A 21,029-nucleotide genomic window follows, 5' to 3' on the forward strand; every position below is an offset into this window, starting at 1 on the left:
GAGAACATTGGCTTGGCAACGACAACATTCACACACTGTCTAATAACGTTGGCAAGACCTATGAGTTGCGGGTTGATTTGGAAGATGCTGATGGTAATACGGTATTTGCTGTTTATTCAGGCTTCTCTGTAGATACAGAGGCCAATGACTACCAGTTGACGCTTGGTGCTTACGATCCTGATAGTGATAGCACAGCAGGTAAATGATATGAAACTTACTATTCAGTGTATGTCTCTCGAATATTATATATAGGTTGTCCGCTTAAGGTTATACACAATTTTGCCATTTTCAGAAGCAAAATGGGATGCACGTAGCCCCTTTAAACTTATCTATTTCTGGAAATAAATATCGGAGAGAAAACGCAAACTACGTCTAAAAGCTGAAAGTGTAAGGGTCATTATTATGCTTGAATTTTTCACTTGGCTCAAAATGAAATGTACTTTTCAAACATTTCAATTTTTTTTCAATATCCGGAGCATCAAGATTTTTGGGAACACGGCCATAATTTCTCATTGGAAGTGGCGATTTTGTTGGGAACTTCGACGCACATTACAAACAAGTCAATAAAAGAATGTGCATATTCATTCTTGATATTGGTTGTCTCGATTTTTTATGTAAGCTTAAAATGTTGGCCGAATTTGAAGTAAAATGGCCTCCACTTGTATGTCGTTTTGTAACCAGTAATAATAATTCCGTGCAAGATTTCATAGACAAAATTCTGACCTACATTATTTCTATAAACCCTCTTCTGCATGCAGGTGCTATTTAAATTTTTATTTCGATAGCAGAAAATTGAGATATTTGCTATTTTTCCGACTCGCTGCTGCCAAATTGTCTAGTTTCGCGATAAAAAGATACAGCGAAATCAATTTTTTTTCAAACCATTTCACCTCGTTTCGGCTTGTGCTTTGAAGTACAAACTTCAAAATTGATATAGTGATTCTATATTTCAAGCTGCGTCATACTGTGTTTTTCTTACCTCTGATTGTCGCTGCTCAAGGCCAAAATTCGAAATTTTTTGGACAGAAGTGACACTCTCATTTTTTTTTTTTAATTCTTTGTTTACGGACGACATGCTACGACGGGCTGTATTTGCCCGATTCCTTTCGTCACAAAGTGGTGTTGCCGAGTTTGGATTTTAAAATATTTAGGTATTTTCTAGCTTAAAATCTAGCGCCAATGCTGCGCTTGCAACAGGTAGATATTTAGAAATCCATTTAAGGTATGGGTATGGGTATGGAAATTGGGGATCCCAAAAAATTGGCATATGCCTATATATAGGCTATATGCAAAGGGATGGGGCATTTTGGCAGGCCAAGGGGAGGGGGCCACAAAAATTGGCAGCCAGGGGGTGCGGACAAGCGATTTTCGGCTGGCCGAGACGGGAGGCAAGCGATTTTTAGCGAGTAGCTTGGAAATTTTGGCTTATAATTAGTAGGCTAATACCGGTACTGATTGCACAGCCTTTCGAGAAAGCAATTTTTGGCAAGCCGGAGCCGGGGAGGGAATAAATTTTGGCAGGTCGAAAGGAAGAATGACTTTACCTAGCACACATTAAAGGGGCATTTCGTGATCCACAGCCTCATACAACCCCATAGGCCTACGTCCTTTCTCATAGGTTAAGATTTTTATACCAGTCATCCCACTCTGGCCACATGTTTAGGCATTTTCACGCAGATCAATTCATTAAGCAATGGAAAATATTGCCAAATTTGAATTTCGTTTTAAAAGCCTACTCCCCATTAAAAAAACACTAATTTTGGGGGATTAAAAAAGTTCTGTAAAATGAAACAAAAGGCTGCCTCAATCCTAATTATTTATTTAATAGGCCAGGCCTTCATTTCTGAAAATAGCGGGAGCTCAGTTAGTCACTCTCCTATGTGTAGGCCTACTGAGGAGTTTGACAAGGAGCTCAATTATATAATATCAATATTAAACCATAGGATTTTCAAGAAGTGAGCAGCTCAATATAGGCTATATACATGCCTACATGCCTGTATATAGGCCTACCTTTAAAATTTCTAAACTTGGCGGAATTGAACAAGCTCTAAATTTCTCATACGTCCAGCATAACCAAGAGCAACGGGGGGTGGGAACGCCCCTAGCTATGGCCATACCCGTAGTGGCGGAACCAGAATTTTTTTCGCGGGGCATGGGGCCCGGGGAAGTGAATTTGAGACGGGCACTTATTGCACTTGAAATTGCCGCAAAAAGTGGAAAATTACATAATTGTGGGGATTTTGCCTAAAAACTGGATGGGAAAGAAAAAATATTGGGGGAAATACTGCCCCCCCCCCCCTAGCGGCGCCACTGCATATCCATCACGAGTTTTTATCAGGGATTTTACCAAGGGAAGGCGATAGGTGTAGGATTTTGCTGATATACCAGGCAACACGAGAAAGGTGTGGCTAAATAAGGGAGTGTTCATTATAAATATTTTCCATTATCATACTTTTGACGCCGACGAGAGCATAATTATTTGAAGCGTACATCGTGTCAGTCACATGGTCACATTATTTTCTGTTGAAAGAGAAACGCACATGTCTCTGATTAGCTCGGGGATTAGCTACTGCGCGCTGCGTGCTGGTCTGTTGTTGTCGAGTGGAAATGGGAAATTTATGAATGCACTTCCGCAACTTTGCAACATCATCACGCAGCGGCGTAGCTGGGATTTTTTCCAGGAGGGGCAAGCACGGGGGGGCACTTCCATGACAGATATGCATCATGTGCCTCGGATAGACCCCTTTTTCAAACCGGCTTGTACCCAATGACCCCCTTTTGTGTTATGGTCCTACCTATTACCCAATGACCCCCTTTAAAAATTCACATACTCAATGACCCCCTTTTTCTATTTCCTGCTGTACCCAATGACCCCCCTTTTAATTCCCAAATTTAGGTGGTATTTGTGTTCTCCTCCAGAAATAATGAGATTTTTCCAAGGTGGCCAAGTTGTTTTTACGCAGTTTGGCACTTATTTATGTGTACTTAATGATACTCTTTTTGCAATCCTGTACTCAATGACTCCCATTTTACTTTTTGCTACCCCAATGACCATCCTTTTTTCAAAGTTTCATACCGAATGACCCCATTTTTATTCAGGTTGTGTACTGAATGACCCCATATTTTTGTAATTGTACATTTGACCTGAATGCCCCCTACTTTTAACATGGCCGAGGCACATCCCTGCCATTTCAGATAGGGAGTGCCTCCCCCCGGGGGGGGGCAAGACTGTAGGCCCTATGGGGCGGGGCCCCAATCCACCAAATTTCCCACTGGGGGCGGGGGCCCAAATAGAAAATTTTTGCCAGGCTTATCATAATCGTATATGGTAGGCCTATTGAGCTGTATTGCATATCGTTTGGATTCCCCATCTCTCTGCCCCTCCTCTCACCCTCTCTCTCTTTCCTCTTTCTCCCCCCCCTTTCCCTCTTTTTTTTCCTTGCACTAGGGGCGGGGCCCAAATAGGCAATTTTGCAATTGCCCCCCCGGCAGCTACGATACTGTCATCACGGTAGACATACGCGGTAGGCCTACAAGCAGGGCTGTCAACTCTCACGCATTGGGTCACTTTCTCACGGTCTCACGCCAAGGTAGTATAATCTCACGCCTAGGTAATAAATCTCATGCAAAAAGCTGGAAAATGAGTAAAATCTCACGCATCGTCATGAATAATTTAATTGTTGCTCCCCCCCCCCCCGCTTTTCACATTCCCGAGCGCCGTGGCTCAAATATTAATGGTTCAAAATGAACATTGGAGTCGGCAATTCCCGGTACGCCTAGCTCTTTATACAGACAAATATATACAGTAGGCCTATCAAAATGTTGTATTTTCATATTTTCTGGTGGACTCGCGGAGAATATCATGTCATGTAGGTCCCGGCGCTGGGTTGGGGGGGGGGGGGGGGTCTCAAGGCATTTTGGTAGGCCTACCCATGCTTGATTCCGGGAGGTTTTTAGCAGGCCCGACCATTTTTTTAAATAAAAACACCTCGGGGCGGGTCTCTTCAAAACATTTGTACCGCGGGGATCAAAGTCATCCAAATTTGGCCTAATTTGACGCTTTTTTAAGGGCACTTTTGCCAAAATGCGCCCAAAAGTTGGTCTTTGCTGTAAACCCACCCATCATAGTCGTTGAAAAGGTAGCCCTACCCCAAAACTGTGGCACATCCACGAACCCGAGGGAAAGACCTCCGCGGGTAAAAACACACCTCTAGCGGGACCAGATTTATAATTTAAAATAGGCCTACATTTTGGAAGCCAGTCATCACGACAAAACGGGCCATGGCAGTGTTAATGGTATTAACACTTTGATTTTAGGCTTAAATAACGAGTGTAGGTCTATAAATTGCAAATTTGCACACACCCGGGGGAACCTTCTCAAGCTGGTTTGGGTAAGGATGTGAGGCTGTGACTCCGAAAAACTACGGTACGATTTTAAACCAAATTTGAAGAAAACAGACCCAAAATTGTATCAACTTTTGGACTGAAAGTTTTCGCAAATTTTTACTTTTTTTCGAGAAAATTATTGAAAATACCCTTCTTGAACCTAATTTTCATGACACTGAGGTCAATAAAATCATGGCTAAAAATACAACAGAGTCTAAACTAAATGGCTGAAAATGCACCCCAAATCTGCCGCACATCCCCACGACACATTTCACCTTATAGATTAATTTTGAAAATTGTCGCAATAAAATAGGCCCGAACTTATCCCAAATTATCCCCGAAAAATATTTTTTTGCAGGTGAGGTTGAGTCTTATTATTTTTATTCTCAGAGAGGATAGGGGTTGATATTTTTAGCAGGGTACAATTTGTCTTGTTTTTTGACGTTGAAGTTCCAGATGCTTTTTTTATATGTTATTATTCATTTATTTATTTATACCCCGGATTTATACCCTGTACGTGGGGAAAAGTACACACGGCAGCTACAGAGAAACCACGAAAAACTCCTGTGAAGTGCATGAAAATGCCCCGAAAATGTGCCAACCGAAACACTCGAACAGGAAAATAAAATTAAAAAACAAAACCAAAAACCCAGGAAATTTCCCGAAATAAGTTCCAAATTCTTTGTCCCCCACTAAAATATATTATGAACACTCCCTTATGAAGTCTGCCCTCTTCCGGCTATTCTGGTAGTAGGCGTTGACAATTACCTTCATAGTTTTGAAGCATGTTTGAACCCGATTTGTTCTCTATTCACATTTTTAACGTTGCAAGTAACATTTCAAGACCTCTATTTGTGACAGGTATTTAATTATCTTGCTAGAGATGTGCCTAAAGTTGAAATTCAATATTTCGGATCGCAAAGATCGAGAGATATAAAGTTTAACACCATGGATCATATGGGCGTCTTATATGAACGATTACGATAATTAGGCAAAAATGGCTGGGATACAGGTTGTGTAAATACTACATGAATATTCATGAACTATACAGATTCCATTCTTCTCTGATAATAAAGATGTCAATCACTCTCCTAGACGACAGTTGCTTGGCGCTTGTAAACAAATCGAATAATAGTGCTTGATAACAGCTAAAAAAATAGGCTCAAAACACATGTTCACACAATTTTTTCCGGATTTTTTTATTTCACATGATAAGTAGACATATTTTCTTACGTATAAGGTAATAATATATTTTTTCTGGAGGTAAAGCCCTTCAACACTTTGTTTAACCTTAAGGTCTGATGGCTCTGAAATAAGTCGTTTATAGTAAGTACCCTCTAAATGTTTTTATGGCACATTCTGTAAACGACTCTTTTCAGAGCCATTGTCTCTTATAGACAAGGTGCAGCCTACTTTCATGCTCTTGACAAGGGAACAGGATAATGCTAGTTTTGTCCTGAGCTCAGAGCTATTCATGTTAAAAGCTTGACAATTTATACTTGTCCAGCAGTAACAAAGCCTCGAACAATGCAATCACTTGAGCGGCAAATCAGAGCCGAGAACCAAAAATCGCAGCAACAATAACCAAAATGGTTATGTCTGTCTGCATGGAAAAAATCCGGAAAACACAAGTATAGTGCGAGAGACGCAGCTGTTATTTTTTTCACCGGCCAAAATGTTGAGAAGGAGAACAAAGCCCTGAACAAAGCTAATAAGCCTTAGCGGAAAATCAAGGCCGAGAACTGAACACATGACGTGTCTCAAGTGTGACTATACGCTTATCATAAACGTTATATTCCGACGTCTTGCTCCAACGTATTCCGCAGTGGCTAAAAATGTTCGCAGTGTCTTCCACTGCCTGCAGAAGATATCAATAAATCAAAAAGAGTTAAACAGGCAGTTGCAGCGGAGAACCATTATTTTTTTACTTTCATATATCTGGTAGAACCACTTTTGACTTTCATATTTCCGGTATTACTTAACTTTACTTAAGCTTTCCTCCCATGACACAGGTAGGTCCTGGAGATAGCTGCCTAGCCACTATGCTTCGCCACTCAGCTCTGTTGTTTGCCATCCGACCGGCTTCTACTACGGATTGGATTCCCACTGCACTGCAGTTTGCTTTGATGTTGTCCATCCAGCGCATTGGGGTCTTCCTTTAGGTCGTTTCCTGGGATTCTTCCTTCTAATACGATTTTGGATATCTGGATGGAGGCATTCTTTTCACATGGCCATAGTAGGACAGCTGTTTTGCACGGATCTTGTTCATTACAGTGCACTGGTAATCAAGGGTGTCTCTGATTGAGGTGTTCCTAATCCTGTCCCTTCTAGTAACACCCAGGATTTTTCTGAGACAAGCCATTTCAAATACCAGAAGTCGCTGCTCATCACGTTTTTTGATTGTCCAGGCTTCAGAGGCATAGGTTGCTATAGACAGCACCAGTACTTTGTACAATTCCAATTTTGTTATGGTGGATATTTCTGTGGATTTCCAAATGGGGTTGAGTTTTTGCATGATGCCCATGGCCAAGCCAATTCTCCTTTTGATGTCTTTCTCGCTGCTTGCCTTTTCAGTGATCACTCCACCTAGATAGATGAATGATTCCACCTGCTCAAGGGTGGAATTTCCAATGGATATGGTGGCTTTTGCTGTTTCTCTACCAATCACCTGGACTTCGGTTTTAGCGATGTTTATTGTCAGACCAAACCTCATGCTTTCATTGTGTACTTTGTCGACTTGAGTTTGGAGGTTAATTTCAGAGTCGGCCAGTAAAACAATATCATCATACACAACATGTTTTCATTTTTAAGCCATATATTGCTCCCAAAACTGATGCTGCGTTTTTACTTTGGATTCTTTTAGTTAATTGATTTAATTTTTCTTTTAAAATACAGGTGATGCTCTTTCTGATCGAGGAAGTGGAGAGCCTTTTTCTACGAAAGACGTGAGAAATGACGTTCATGGCAGCGTTGACTGCGCAAATACGTTTAAGGGCGGGTGGTGGTATGAGGCGTGTTATTTTGCCAATCTGAATGGGATGTACCTAACCCCTGGTCCTTACGCGGGGACTCAGTTTGGAATTACCTGGATGCCGTGGTTAGGATTTAATTATTCCTTGAAAAAAACTGAAATGAAATTACGCCCATGAATATGATTTAAAGAATTATTCAAGCAATGTTGATTTATCCAATGGCGTCCACGGTTGTTTGATGTGATCATATATTAATGTTTCTAACAAAACAGTACATATTTTTTAATTCTAAACCTTTACAATACCAACCGCTATCACATAAATATACACATATATTTCTATAAACTGTATGTTTGTGTGCAATTTGAGGGCGCTATATATTATTTTTATTTGGCCCAAAAATATGAGTTATTCCTTCAATTTCATGATAAAAAGTAGTTTGAAAATTTCCTTGCTACATTTATAGATGTTTTAATACCATTATACAAGTTTCTATCCCTTGTAAAGATGCAAACAAGCTTTAAGATAAATAGCGCCATCACTGTTAAACTTTGCTTTAAAATGTTTACAGTTCTACATGCCATCAAACAACCGTGCTTCACAGGGGGGAACGTGAACTACTGGGTGGGGATCGCAAATGGGCTATTCCAGATGGAATCCATACACCTCCTATGAAAGATACGGTATGACCTTAATCACTGACACAGGTTGTGTAGATGGAGTCACCCATTCAGTTAGGCCTGGGTGCTCAATCTCGCCGATTAACTCTTCGGCGTGCCCGGAACCTAAGCCGCAGACCCATGCCGATGCACATATGCTGAGAAGTAAAATACTGTTGCGATATGCACTAACAAAATGTGTGTCTGCTCGATGAAAAGCCATGTTCAGTCACCCGTTCATCGGCTAGATCGGCCCAACTCCTGCATTTCTCGCAACCGGCTTATAACACTTGACAACAATACCCTTACAAATTAGTGTCACTTAGTGCGTTGATTCTTTGCCGGATTATATCGACTGATCCGCAAATTGCTCACGGTGAGTAAACTCAAGTAGGTACTACAATAAACATTAATATAAAGGTTTCGTGTAATGAATGACAAACCGCAGAACAAGAAGATGGCAAGATGTTGCGAACTCGATGCCCATAACTGTTCGCGATTTCGCAACCAGGGATATGGCTACACTATATTAATTCGTCGGCGTACTGCGGCTTGAAACTGCAAGCCGCAGGAGAGCCATCGAAATGCTCCGAGACGACGCAGAGTTAATCGGCGAGATTGAGCACCGGGCCCTTAATCCCATTTGAAACTCGTGGTTGGAAGATTAAGCTCATTTCTTCGATATCGGATGCATGGATTTCAACTAACTTGCATAGCACAATAATATATCTCTGTTTATAATCCAGGTAATCGAGCTATATTTGTTATAAAGAAGTAATTAGGCCTTATTAGTAATTAGTGTTCTACGGCACTGAGTCAAATGCTTTCCTATAGTCAACATATCCAATGCATAATGCAAGTTATATTAATTTGCCTTTTTAATGATTTGATGACGTGTAGATAGTGTATAATCAACAAATCATGAGACTTTGTCTCCGTCAAAAAACATTATATATTCTTAACTTGATATTTTATAGTTTACTACGGAATGAAAAATAAGTAAGATAATTTAAGTAGCCTTCCCCTGAGTTCTAAATGAATTCTATATACTGGTGATGTCTTCCGTACTTTACTTGTAATTATCTTCATTAAAAAGATAAAGGTACCATGTCTGATATTGTTTAGTATGTTGGGGATATGATATATTTCTAGTGAATGTTAGATAGTTTTACAAATGAAAATAATGGACAAATTTATGATATACATATTCCATTTGGCTTCTTCAAGAGTTCCGGCTCTAGTGTGAGTAGTATTAAATCGCGCGATTGACTCAAAAAAACCAGACGTGTTACATGCAATCAAAGGCGGTGCATTCTATGCACGAACTACGTAACTCCGACATATTACTGACATCACTCCTTCGAGGAGGCCAACTGGACTATAGTTGCAAATGCATGTCAACAGGCCGTAATACATAGTGCATACACGTGGTGGGCCTGTATACAGTCACCATAGGCCATTTCATAAAATTGTCACCCTTGGTCAATTCCAGAGTATCAAAGTTTACAGTCAGGGATACAAATTCAGAACCTGTCAGATCTAGTCCACACTATAATGAAATGCAGTAAACCTTTGACGAGCGCGTTTTTAAGAATATATCGCGTATTTACTGCGTTGGACGCTCTTGTCTCTGATTGGCTGCTGAGGCAATATGCTGTTGGCGAGTGGAAATTTATGAATGAACTGTGCGCTGTACGCGTTGTTAGCTCCGAATTTGCAACATCGCGGTAGTCGCGCTCGTCAAAGGTTTGCTCATTTGATTATAATGCCAAAATATTTCGCTGGTCTCGCATATTCACAAAATGTATTGTTTAACCTATCTACGACTTATCATTCCTGGTTTGGTTGTACATAATGTCAATGTGACAATTAAACACCTACCAATAAGCGATTACCCCCTTTAATTAATGACTATTATTCCAAAACGACGATTAGTACATGTACGCTAAATTTGGGATTTATTGTGCACTTGTCTTGCCTTATATTAATTATGGTATACTTACATGGGGAATGCATGTAAAACATATCTGGATAAAATACATTTGCTCCAAAAATGGGCCATGAGAACCATTTCGAATAGCCATTATCAAAGCCATTCTGGATCACTATTTCATAAATTCAAGATGCTCAATGTCTTTGATATATTCAAACTAGAACTAGGTGTATACATGTATAAATATTCTATTAAACAACTACCATGTTCATTTGACACTTTCTTTCTAAAACGATCCGATATTCATAGCTATCACACAAGAAACAGTAATAAGTATAATCAAACAAGAAACAAGAAAGTATTCACTGATCATTCAAACAGGACTACCGGCCCACTGTTATGGAATTCCCTGAACGATAACCTTAAAGTAGCAAATTCAATAAAACATTTTCGAAACAAATATAAAACACAGCTAATCTCATTTTATAACTAGTTCTTGGAGCCCCGTTTTTGTTCTTGTGTGATAGGCTTAATATACTCTGTTTGTTTATTGTTGTATTAATTTAGTTCTGTAAGGGATGGTCAATGCTGGCCTTATTGGCCTTTCGATCATCTCCTCCATAATTGTCTTGTTTTATTTTATTTTTCGATGTTGAATTTCTTTGTATTTTGTTGTTTTTTATTATGGAAAGATTCATAAAGATTCATTAATTCATTTGCATTCGAATCAGGATTTATTTCAGCACATGGCGTCTCCTTTGTTGCAATGGTCCCAAAACAGATGATGTAGCATAATGTAACCCAAGATTTGACAGTTGAAGCGAAATCCTATTAGATTGTAGAATCTGTCGGGTAAATTACTATATAAACACAGCCAAATTAAAAAGTCTCCAGTAGTTCCGTCCCCATTTAATCAGAGTCTGATGAGTTTATGGCAAGATAATTTATATAATAATTTTCTATACACTTTCCTTCGAAGGTTTATACCAAATTTGATATCAAAAGTTTAATCATCGTGAGCATAGGAGCCGTTGTTTGGAAATTCGTGCAATTTCAAAAATGACAAATTACGAATTGACCACGCAAAAGTCAATGCATGGTATCAGCTTATTATGTGGCCTGAAGCAACCCGTACAGGAATCATTGTACACTTGCCTGCGCACAATTGACAGAGCGGGGTATTTGATTTGCATTTTGGCATGCATGGGTAAACCTTTAAGGCGTGGGGTATGAGCGACCTTGAAGTACAGGTATCTGGAGAAGGGAAGCAACGAGTTACCCCAAACCACAGCGACAGGTAGTGACTTGGCCGCCGAGTGTTAATATATATTTATTTTGGAAGGTTCGTGTTTGTTTTAAATTTTGGGGCGTTTTTCCAAAATTTGATATTTTTGGTGATATTTCAAAAAAGCGACATGCCAAAGACAAATCTTTTTGTTTTTACTTTGTTATTGCTAATACAACTCTTTTCAGCATACCTACGTTACAATTCGTTTTGGTGATTTAGTAATATTATAAATTTTGTGACTGCATTTTGGCGTTTTCGATGCGATTTTAGGCTTACCGTGATTTAACGTTGATATCTGGTCTTGCTCCTTTTATAATTTCACTTTGATCGTCGGCTTTTGTAAATAACATAATGTAGATTGGCTCTGAATAAGTATCGTAGTCCTCTTGGTGGGTTTTTTTCATGATATATTTAGTTTGTATTTGCATGTAACAACCCAAAACCGACCTCTGATTTCAGGGTTGAAGGCTGTTTTTGGAATGCCCGTGGACTCAAACAAGTACACGAGTGGCGACTATGGTTTTATACTTCCCGCATTGATGATTGCGTCTACGCCTAACAATATACTTCTTTTTATATGTTGACTGTAGCTGGTATATCACTGGTATACAAAGAATTGGTTACATGTCAATGACCATTAACTTCAGGATAGACCCTTCGATTATTTATGCGCCTTTCTATCATGCAGTATCTTTACCCGCAGACATGTGCCCGTGTCATGTGACAATATTGCGTAACGTTAAAGGTTAATACATTTCTTTGACTTTCGAAGAAACTGTGTGATTCTATGGCCTAGCGGTCTAAGTTGCTGTTCTTGGCGTCGCTTGTTCGAAACCGTGCGTCTGTCACTTTTCTTATGCTGCTTTATTTTTCCAACGTTAGGGCCTAGAAAAATAGTTATAATTTCTTTTTGTATTATTTATTTATTTATTTATTTATTTATTTATTTATTTATTTATTCATTTTATTTATTTATTTATTTAATGACGTTTTGGGGCTCGAGAGAACGGACATTTATTTATTTATTTATTTATTTATTTATTTATTTATTTATTTATTTATTTTTCGATTGATTATTTGATGATTGAGTGAGCAGATTTATCGATTGCTACTTTAGATGTGGGATTTCTATTTGATTTTGAATGACATCGTACATTAGTATTGATTTTTTCCGTTAAGCATTATCAAGAATTAATATCACAGGTTTTAGGGCAGTTAGAAAGTTGGCTTAGTGATACTATCCGTTGATTCAGAACCGGAAGGTGCCGGGTTCGATTCCCGGAACTAGATCATCCACCCCATCTAATCTAAGAAGAGAATAGGCATTGATTAATTATTCGCCTTGACATAATATGCTTCTATAAAATCAGAACTGTTATTACCGTTATTCCATGACCCATAAGCCTTGTTTATTTTCATTAAGTCATAATCTTAAGCCATAATGTACGATCTTTTAAAATGAGTTTGGTAATTTTTGACATTATTTTGTAATTTTTACACATTGCACATCTCCCAATTTACACCTAATTGGATTCAGTCAAAGTCGTTGTAAACATCCCAAAAAAAATTAACTATAGTTTGATCAGCTCGTAATCAGCGGGCCTCATAACATCGCGGATAGCTAATTTAGCTGTTTGGGAATAAAGATCTGTTCAATATCAATATATTTCATTGAAATGTACGCTGTGACGTCAATATTTAGTCAATTGCTGCAAATGAGGTGTCAAAATGTGCAGAAATAAATTTTGCTTCCAACGCATTTTACAGATTTGTAATACAATCACCCGTTTTTGAATAATGGTCATTATTTAAGGGGGTTAGTTACTTTTTTGGAGATGCTATATTAATTAAAAGTCACAAATAATATTTTAAATCAACCATAGAACACCACAGTTATGCGACTAAGGAAGTGAGTGTGTTTTCTAAACTCAATATTGTGACTTAAAGTGACAAGAAAACTCACTGATAATATCTTATATTATTTGGCAAAGAGTAAATAAGCCTTGATAAGCAACTTTTTTAAAGTATTTTTAGTTCAAAGCATCTTGCAAATGGTAGTGCGCTTTGGCAAAAACTGCACTAATCATTTCATAGCGAGTGTGTATAAGAATTTAAATATCACAAATATACATTTGTAGGTTCTATGGTTCTTGAGTTACTTGTAAAGAGGGCTGAAACAACAACACTTTTTGTAAAACGTACATAACCAATTAACAACAATAATATATTGATTTAGCCAATGAAAACCAGATGAGCTGGGCGCACTTTCATCTCAGTTGCAGCTAATGAATATTTACTACCCTTCCATGACTGATATTCCATACCCTCACGACGGGAAGACGAATAAGGTCCGTTAAGATATAGTCCATTCAAGTTGGATTGATGACAGGCCACGTACCACCAACCACCTTTTGTCGTTAGGGCACAGTTGCCATTTTTCCACACATCATTATCTGCGTCACGTGTTGTAAATGCCTGACTGTTCTGATAATTGAATGAATTACCCGCTGGGGAAAACAACGATAAGTAAACATGTGATGTAATAATTTTACTAATTATAAAATAATTGCAAATGTAAGTTATTAAGGTATACAGATAAAGTATTTAATTACATTTGATTTATTGTTGTTTTTTGTTTTAGTTTTTTGTGTATGTTCTTTTTTTTCACTTTTACACAAAGTCCTATCATCATGATCATCATCATCATTTTTGCATGATATAGGAACACTGACTAGTGGGCGTAATAAGACTCCAAAATTGGATAGTCAGGTCGGGTTAGTAACCCTGAAAAGTTACCAGCTCAAACTTTAACTGTTCATGTCAGGTCACATAGTGTGAAGACATTTTTGGTCCTTTTAGTCCCTGTTATTTTTTACACCTTAACAATCGTACTTTACCTACTAATGTGCCTTCATTTATTGTACCCATTTGCATACCACCTTGTGTTTTATTTGTTTTCTCACGTAAAGTTGGTATACTTGCTCTTTCTTTCAGCTTTTCGCATAAATATATGCAGTAAATTGTTTGCGACCATCAAGATCATTATGGATACCCTATACCCCAACACCGCAACTAACACGCACACACAGTAATGGAAATAAGGCTGCCGCCAGACCAACACCCTCTTACTGCTGGCTCGATGAAGCTTTGTTGATTTATGACTTCAATGAAATTCACATACTAGTCCGGGATACTAGCAGAACCCTCAGCCTATGTAACCTACACGCACACCAGATTCGTATGCTCTTAGGGACCACATCCAATTTGGTGCTATCGAACTATCGGCGCCCGATTAGGTACCGATGACTCTTAACATCACTCCCTGGAGATGTGATAAATTGTATCAAGCATGCTAATTACTAACTACTACAGTTGCATAGTGTTATTGTTTTCCATTTAAATTAAAAAAAAAACTAATGCACTGTACAAATGTTCAGGGTACAATAAAAGTGCCAACGGTACCTCTTCGGGCACCGATAGCGCTATAGGACTAAAAAAGATGTTGTGCCTTACCTTCGCCGCCAATATCTGCACCTAGCGTTAATGTATATTCACCCGCCTCGTCGCTGATGACAAATGACGCATACAAGTCGTACTTCCACTCAGAGCCATCATTTAAGTCTAACCTCAACTCATATGTGTTGCCATTGTTAACTAGGGCATAGATGTTATCATTACCAAGCCAATGTTCCACTTCAAGATCACCAAATCCAGCCTTATAATCTGCCCAGTAACGGTAAAAATTTTCTGAACCATCAACACGTCTCTGAAACACCTTGCATTAGATATCAATAAGATGAAATTACCACATGATGATTTTGGACGCTAAACCTCTTTATTAGCGCAATGGCGTAGCTACAGGGTGTCCCAGAAAAAATTACCGAGTGAATAAAATTGAACGTAAGTCGAGAAATTGACATCAGAATAAGAAAATTTAAAATGTCGTGCATAGCCTATTTTATTGCGCATCACATACAAAAAAATGATTTGATTCGGTTGTCTGGTTGCGAAGAAATTAACAATTACATAATGCGCGCATCAATGCAGTTCATTCCAAGTTTGATCAACAGGCGCTTTTTTCATACTCGCTCACCGCTTCCTAAAGTTTGTGTATTTCATTAAATTTAGTCCACATTATCTATTTTATAATCCGACGGTGTTATTTTATTCATGCTTTCACGAGAAGATGAATAACAGTTTGATTTCTGCAATTCGAAGCTTTCCCACTTTAATTCTTTAGGTTGTGCAAATATGTTATATTTTAACTTTCCAATGAACATTTGAGCCAAGACTGACAGTGATCAAGTGCTTAAAGATTTATGTGTGCGATTGTTGAAACCATGCAACATTAATGTTGAAGTTTTAAACGATTTAAACTTTGCATTACAATTTCTTGGAAATATTCCAACAACATTAATGTGTGTGAGAATATTTTAAGCCAACTGAAATTCTCTGTGCAATAATTCTTTATGTAACATTTATATCAACAATCAACATTAACCAAAAAAGTTATTTACAAGTACCGAGCATCATCTTACATGCAAGCTTTCATTTTTAATATCATGCAGGTTTTCAAATTTGAACAAAACCTAATTGAATGTTTTGCAAGAAACAGATTGTTTGAACGAAAAGGATTTCACCGAACAAAATATGAAGTCGATTGACAGTTAACCACTAGTGCGCATTGTGTTTAATGATCTTTCTTTCAAAGTTGGAATGAAGTAAATTGACGCATACGTTAAGTAATCGCTCACTTCTTCGCAATCAGTCAACCGATTCCACTCAAATTAGCGTATCAAAATAAAATGGGCTACACGCTGATTTTTAGATATTTGGATTCTGATGTCTATTTCTCGACTTACGTCCAATTTATTCGCCCGGTAATTTTTTCTGGGACACCCTGTATAGTAAGGGGAGCGTGTCATCGGTGTATCCCTGCCTTTTCATGGTGATAGTTCGGGTTGATAGGGTTATATGCTGTGGAGCTCCGTGCCACTTAAGCAATACTATAAAGGGTTGCTACATGAATATATCGGTGATTTTTTAATGACCCCCTATAGCGGACTGATTTTTTATGACCCCTCTATGTCGGGTTGAACATTTTGATGACACGAGGTCAAAAAATAAGTTTGGCTGTCGTAAGTAAGGCGCGCATAGGCTGCTACAAATGGATAATAGCGGGCAATTATTTGATTGTTTTAAAATATCAATCATTTTATAATCCCCCATGTTTGGTGTCAAAACTTATGAGTCCAATTATTTTCATGATCCCGTCAGTCTCTAAGACTGGGTGAGTGGCATTTGATATTACGTCCCTCAGCCTTCAGAAAGTGCTAACCAACCCGTCATATTTTTCTGTCGAACAAGAGGTCATGGAGTTGCCGTCGTACTGCTGAATGACATTAAAAATATGTGAATTGATTAATAAAGAAAACCAAGAAAATTTCCTCACCGTCCAGCCTCCCCCATCTGTCTCCATGTCACACCATACTTGCATACTTGTTGGTGAAGAAGTACCGTTTACCATGGGATATATCCAATAAATACCACTCGTATTTCTTCCATATGTGTTCAAGATCTCATAACAATCTTGAGGTACTGGAAAAGAAAAAAAAATGTGTTAAAGAAACAAAGCGTTATCAAGAATGTATCAAATCTGTGATGTTAAGGTAATACACTATTTTAAAGTGTTGCGATTTGGTAGTTCACAACATCTTGCGAATGGTAATGAGCTTTGGCAAAAATTACATTGCTCATTTCCTTGCGAGCGTGTAGAAGAATTCAAATATCACATAAATAATTTTGTAGGTCCTGTGGTTCTTGAGTTATGTTATAAAGAGGGCTGAAACAACAACACTTTTGTAAAATGTACATAACTCATTAACAACAATAAATTAAGCAAGTTTTCAAATTATATAGTTTGTATAATGAACTTTTGCAAAACATCAATGTGTTATTTGCCAATAATTTATTGATCTAGAGACTGAAAATCGATTTTTATGGTTGCTTCGACCAACAACACCTCGTCTACCCTTAAGGGTCCGAGTTAACAACGTCACGGCAAAATAGTGTCCGTGTCTATAATAGACCCTGTACAATAAACCAACCGGAACGGTTTAGCAGTTGAAATGTTATTGTTATAAAGGTGAGCTTACGTCCATTAAAATTGTTCAAGCAACCGAATAAATTAACCAATTGAAAGTCATGCTGTATAACGACATGGGAAAAGTGTTATCCAATCAAAAAGAACTCGTCGTTATCATTGACTGTATTTGTTGAGAGAGCGTCCGGAGAGAGTGGAACAAAACTGGTTGCGATTGAGACTAAGTACGACCAAAGTGGAAATAACACGTGATGAAATCGAACCATTCTTATCAAACGTGGTAGATAAAAAAAATATATTTATATAGCGCTTTATGCCGTAAACAGCCTCAAACCGCTTTACATTTATTCCGCCGTCATTAGAATATGTCGGAACCACGTTTGGAGCCTACAAATGGCGCAGAGTTCATCAGTACAACGACTGTGACTATCCCTAACAGCTTCCTATTGCACCTGGGTGGGCTTGAGGCAAGCGAGGCAAAGCGCCTTTCCCAAGGGCGCAACACGGTGGTGGGACGGAGACTCTCAGATTATGAGTCCAAGGCCGTAACCACTGAACCGCCGTGCCCATCGTGTAGATTGACAGACCGCAAAATGATATAGCCTAAAGTGTTTGCTTACCCAAAGGCTCAGTAGTACTAGTGTATTTCATCGTTGTCATGTGTGCTGTTGTAGCGGGCAATGATGTAGTGTCAGCAGATGTAGATGCAGCAATAGTTGTCGCAACATCAGTGCTCACAGCAGCTGTAGACTGAGCAGCACTTGTGACAGGAGCAGTTGACTCTAACAAAGTTGTATATGCAGTAGACTTTTGAATTGTTGTCGGAATATTTGATGTTGTCAAATCCATGGTCGTGCCATCAGTTGTTTGTAAAGTAAAACTCGTAGAAGCCATAGTTTCTGTTGAGGTACTGCTTGGTTCTGATGGGAAAGAAACTGTTATTAGTTTTGCACTGGAATGCAGTGATTTAATACGCATTGGTAAAAACACAACAGATATTTTGTTTACTTCTGCACGGGTAAAATGGCGTAAAATAGGTTGTTTTCTGCCCCCAAAGTGGATTGAGTTAGGCGGATATTGCTGTGTGCGTGCAAAAGTTTGGGCCCAAAAAATTGCATTAAATTAGATATGAAATAAAGCAAAATGAGAAGATTTGTAGATTAATTGGAGACTTTTCTGGTGTGTCTGTGGGGGGGGGGTGACATTTAAAGTCATTTGCTAACAAACGAAGCCCGACCCCACTTCAAAGATTCGTCCTTCCATAGAACAGTTGTTTTGTCACCTAATGGCAGAGAGCCCATGCTCCATTCACCAAGCACCATGTGTCGTAACATGATCAGCTCTAGCCTTATGACGGCCCAGTGGGCACACCCGACGTTGAAATCACGTTGAAATCAGGTTGACGTTTCGACGTTGAAATCACGTTGTATTTGCAAATCGACTCTAACCTGATTTCAACCCGATTTCAACGTTGATTCAACGTCGAAATTTCAACCTAATTTCAACCTGAATTTCATGTTGTATTAAACGCCGAAATTTCAACCTGAATTTAATCCGATTTTAACCTGATATTTATTTAAATATAATTATTATATAGTAATAAATTTATACGTACCCACTTGTAGAACCTCACCGCTGTGGTCCGTCTGGGAGAATATTATCATGAATTCATGATTATAGGCTAGGATTGGTATCGCCCCTGGGTAACTGGTATCGCCGTCGTTGTCGGTGCAGAGGGCCGGTGCAGTCGGCACCCATACGCGGGATGCAACCGGGTGTGGAGTCGTGGTGAGCCGCGCGCAGTGGTCGGTGCAGAGGGACGGTGCAGTCGGCATCCATACGCGGGAGTCTACCGGGTGTGGTGTCGGTTGGCCTCGTGCAGTGGAGCATGCGTCGGAGTCGGAGGGCCGGTGCAGTCGGCACCGCAACGCGGGAGGCAATCGGGTGCGCGGCGGTCATGTTTTTGACCAAAAATCACATTTTTGACCAAAAATCACATTTTTGACCAAAAATCACATTGTTGACCAAAAACACATTTTGACCAAAAACACATTTTGACCAAAAATCACATTTTGAACAAATATCACATTTTTGACCGAAAATCTTTTTTTTGACCAAAAATCACATTTTTGAACAAATATCACATTTTTGACCAAAAATCACATTTTTGAACAAATAACACATTTTTGACCAAGAGTACATTTTAAACCAAAAATCACATTTTGACCATGAATCACATTTTTTTAAATTATAAATCACATTTTTGACCCCTGACCAAAAATCACATGTTTTGAAAAAAACACCATATTTTTGACCAAAAATCACATTTATGACCAAAAATAACAGTTTTACCAAGAAACACATTTTGTCAAAAATCACTTCTTTTTTTCAAGATGGCCACCACTGAGTAAACATGCAACTTGGGCAATCTTCTTAGTATTCGATTTTGCTAATTTCTCACCTTTTTATCGTAAAAGCCTCAATTTGATGATTTGACCTATTTTTAACCTTCAAATCCTAAATAGCTTTCCAAAGATTTTACGTGCAAAGTAAGCGTCGCGTTTTAGGCCATAAGTCGAGTTTATTTTTGATATCATCATCATATAAATTTTTCAACGTCGTCGTAGAACCTGCAAGTTGAGTTGCCCAGCAAACACAAAACATTTTACAGATAACGTTTTATTGTTGGTTTATATAAAGGGTATAAAAACGTTTTAATAACGTTCTAAAAACACTTTTGAAAAATAGATGCACGATATATTAACATGTTATTATAGAGTTGACAAAGCATTTTTGTACCTTTATAATGCAAGTAATAGTAATAAATGGCAACTGCCTTAGCTGAAAACAACAACAAACACCTGTACATACAGGACACTTCTTTCACCTATTATTGGTATAAAATCCACCAGGAATATTATAGTGCTCTAGCTGCAGAACAAGGTAATCCATTATTTTTTTCAAGATGGTATAGCCACGTTCATAGTGGCTGCCGCCTTAGCTGGAAAACACCAAAAACACTTAAATAGTTTTGTGTGTCTTAAAAAACCTGCATGTTCTAAAGACACAAAACTAGAAACAGTTCTCTCAATAATTTTTATTAATCAAAATATGGGTCAAAAATGTTGACCAAAATTTGGGATATTTTAAGGTCCTTATTCAAGAAATTGAGAAAATTGTTTCTAATTTTATTTTGTGTCTTTAGAACATAATATGCAATTTTAAGGGATCTGGAATGAATATTTTTTGTGGGACATGAGAGCACATCAGACATATCGAATTGCATTCTGAATACGGAGAATGTCTTTCTGATATCAAATAATTTTAATTTTTTAAATTCACGATATAATACAAATTTTATGACAAATTATTAAAATTTGATATTTTCACATTTTGATATATAACAGTCCTCGAAGTAAATTTTATAAATCTAATGATATATTCTTAAAGTGTATGTAGCTGGGAGGAAAAGCCGACGATCAATTGAAAAATTTGACCTTTCATATTGAAGATATAGATTTTTTCCCCAAAAGACCTAATTTTTTTGGTGTTTTGGGGAAAAAATCATCAGATTTATGAAGTTTACTTCGAGTACTGTTAAATATTAAAAATATCAGTTTTTAATGATTTGCTCAAATGTGTATTACATTGCGAATTAAAAAAAATCAAAATTTTTAATATCAGAAGG

The 21,029-nt window shown here is 38.1% G+C and overlaps 2 protein-coding genes across 2 annotated transcripts; both read right to left on the bottom strand.

Moving 5' to 3' along the window:
* Nucleotides 1-6,571: 6,571 nt before the first annotated feature.
* Nucleotides 6,572-7,099, bottom strand: LOC140139671 (uncharacterized). The gene has a single exon (XM_072161374.1). The coding sequence runs from the start codon at nucleotides 7,097-7,099 to the stop codon at nucleotides 6,572-6,574; it is 528 nt and encodes a 175-aa protein (XP_072017475.1).
* Nucleotides 7,100-13,470: 6,371 nt separating this feature from the next.
* LOC140139672 (techylectin-5A-like) lies at nucleotides 13,471-18,235 on the bottom strand. The gene is made up of 4 exons (XM_072161375.1): nucleotides 17,962-18,235; nucleotides 16,691-16,836; nucleotides 14,752-15,013; nucleotides 13,471-13,745 (listed from the first exon to the last, which is right to left on the bottom strand). Exons 1-4 carry the CDS (start codon nucleotides 18,233-18,235, stop codon nucleotides 13,471-13,473), a joined length of 957 nt encoding a protein of 318 aa, XP_072017476.1.
* Nucleotides 18,236-21,029: the final 2,794 nt, after the last annotated feature.

Source organism: Amphiura filiformis, chromosome 18 (genome assembly GCF_039555335.1).
Source record: "Amphiura filiformis chromosome 18, Afil_fr2py, whole genome shotgun sequence".
Classification (NCBI taxonomy): Eukaryota; Metazoa; Echinodermata; class Ophiuroidea; order Amphilepidida; family Amphiuridae; genus Amphiura; species Amphiura filiformis.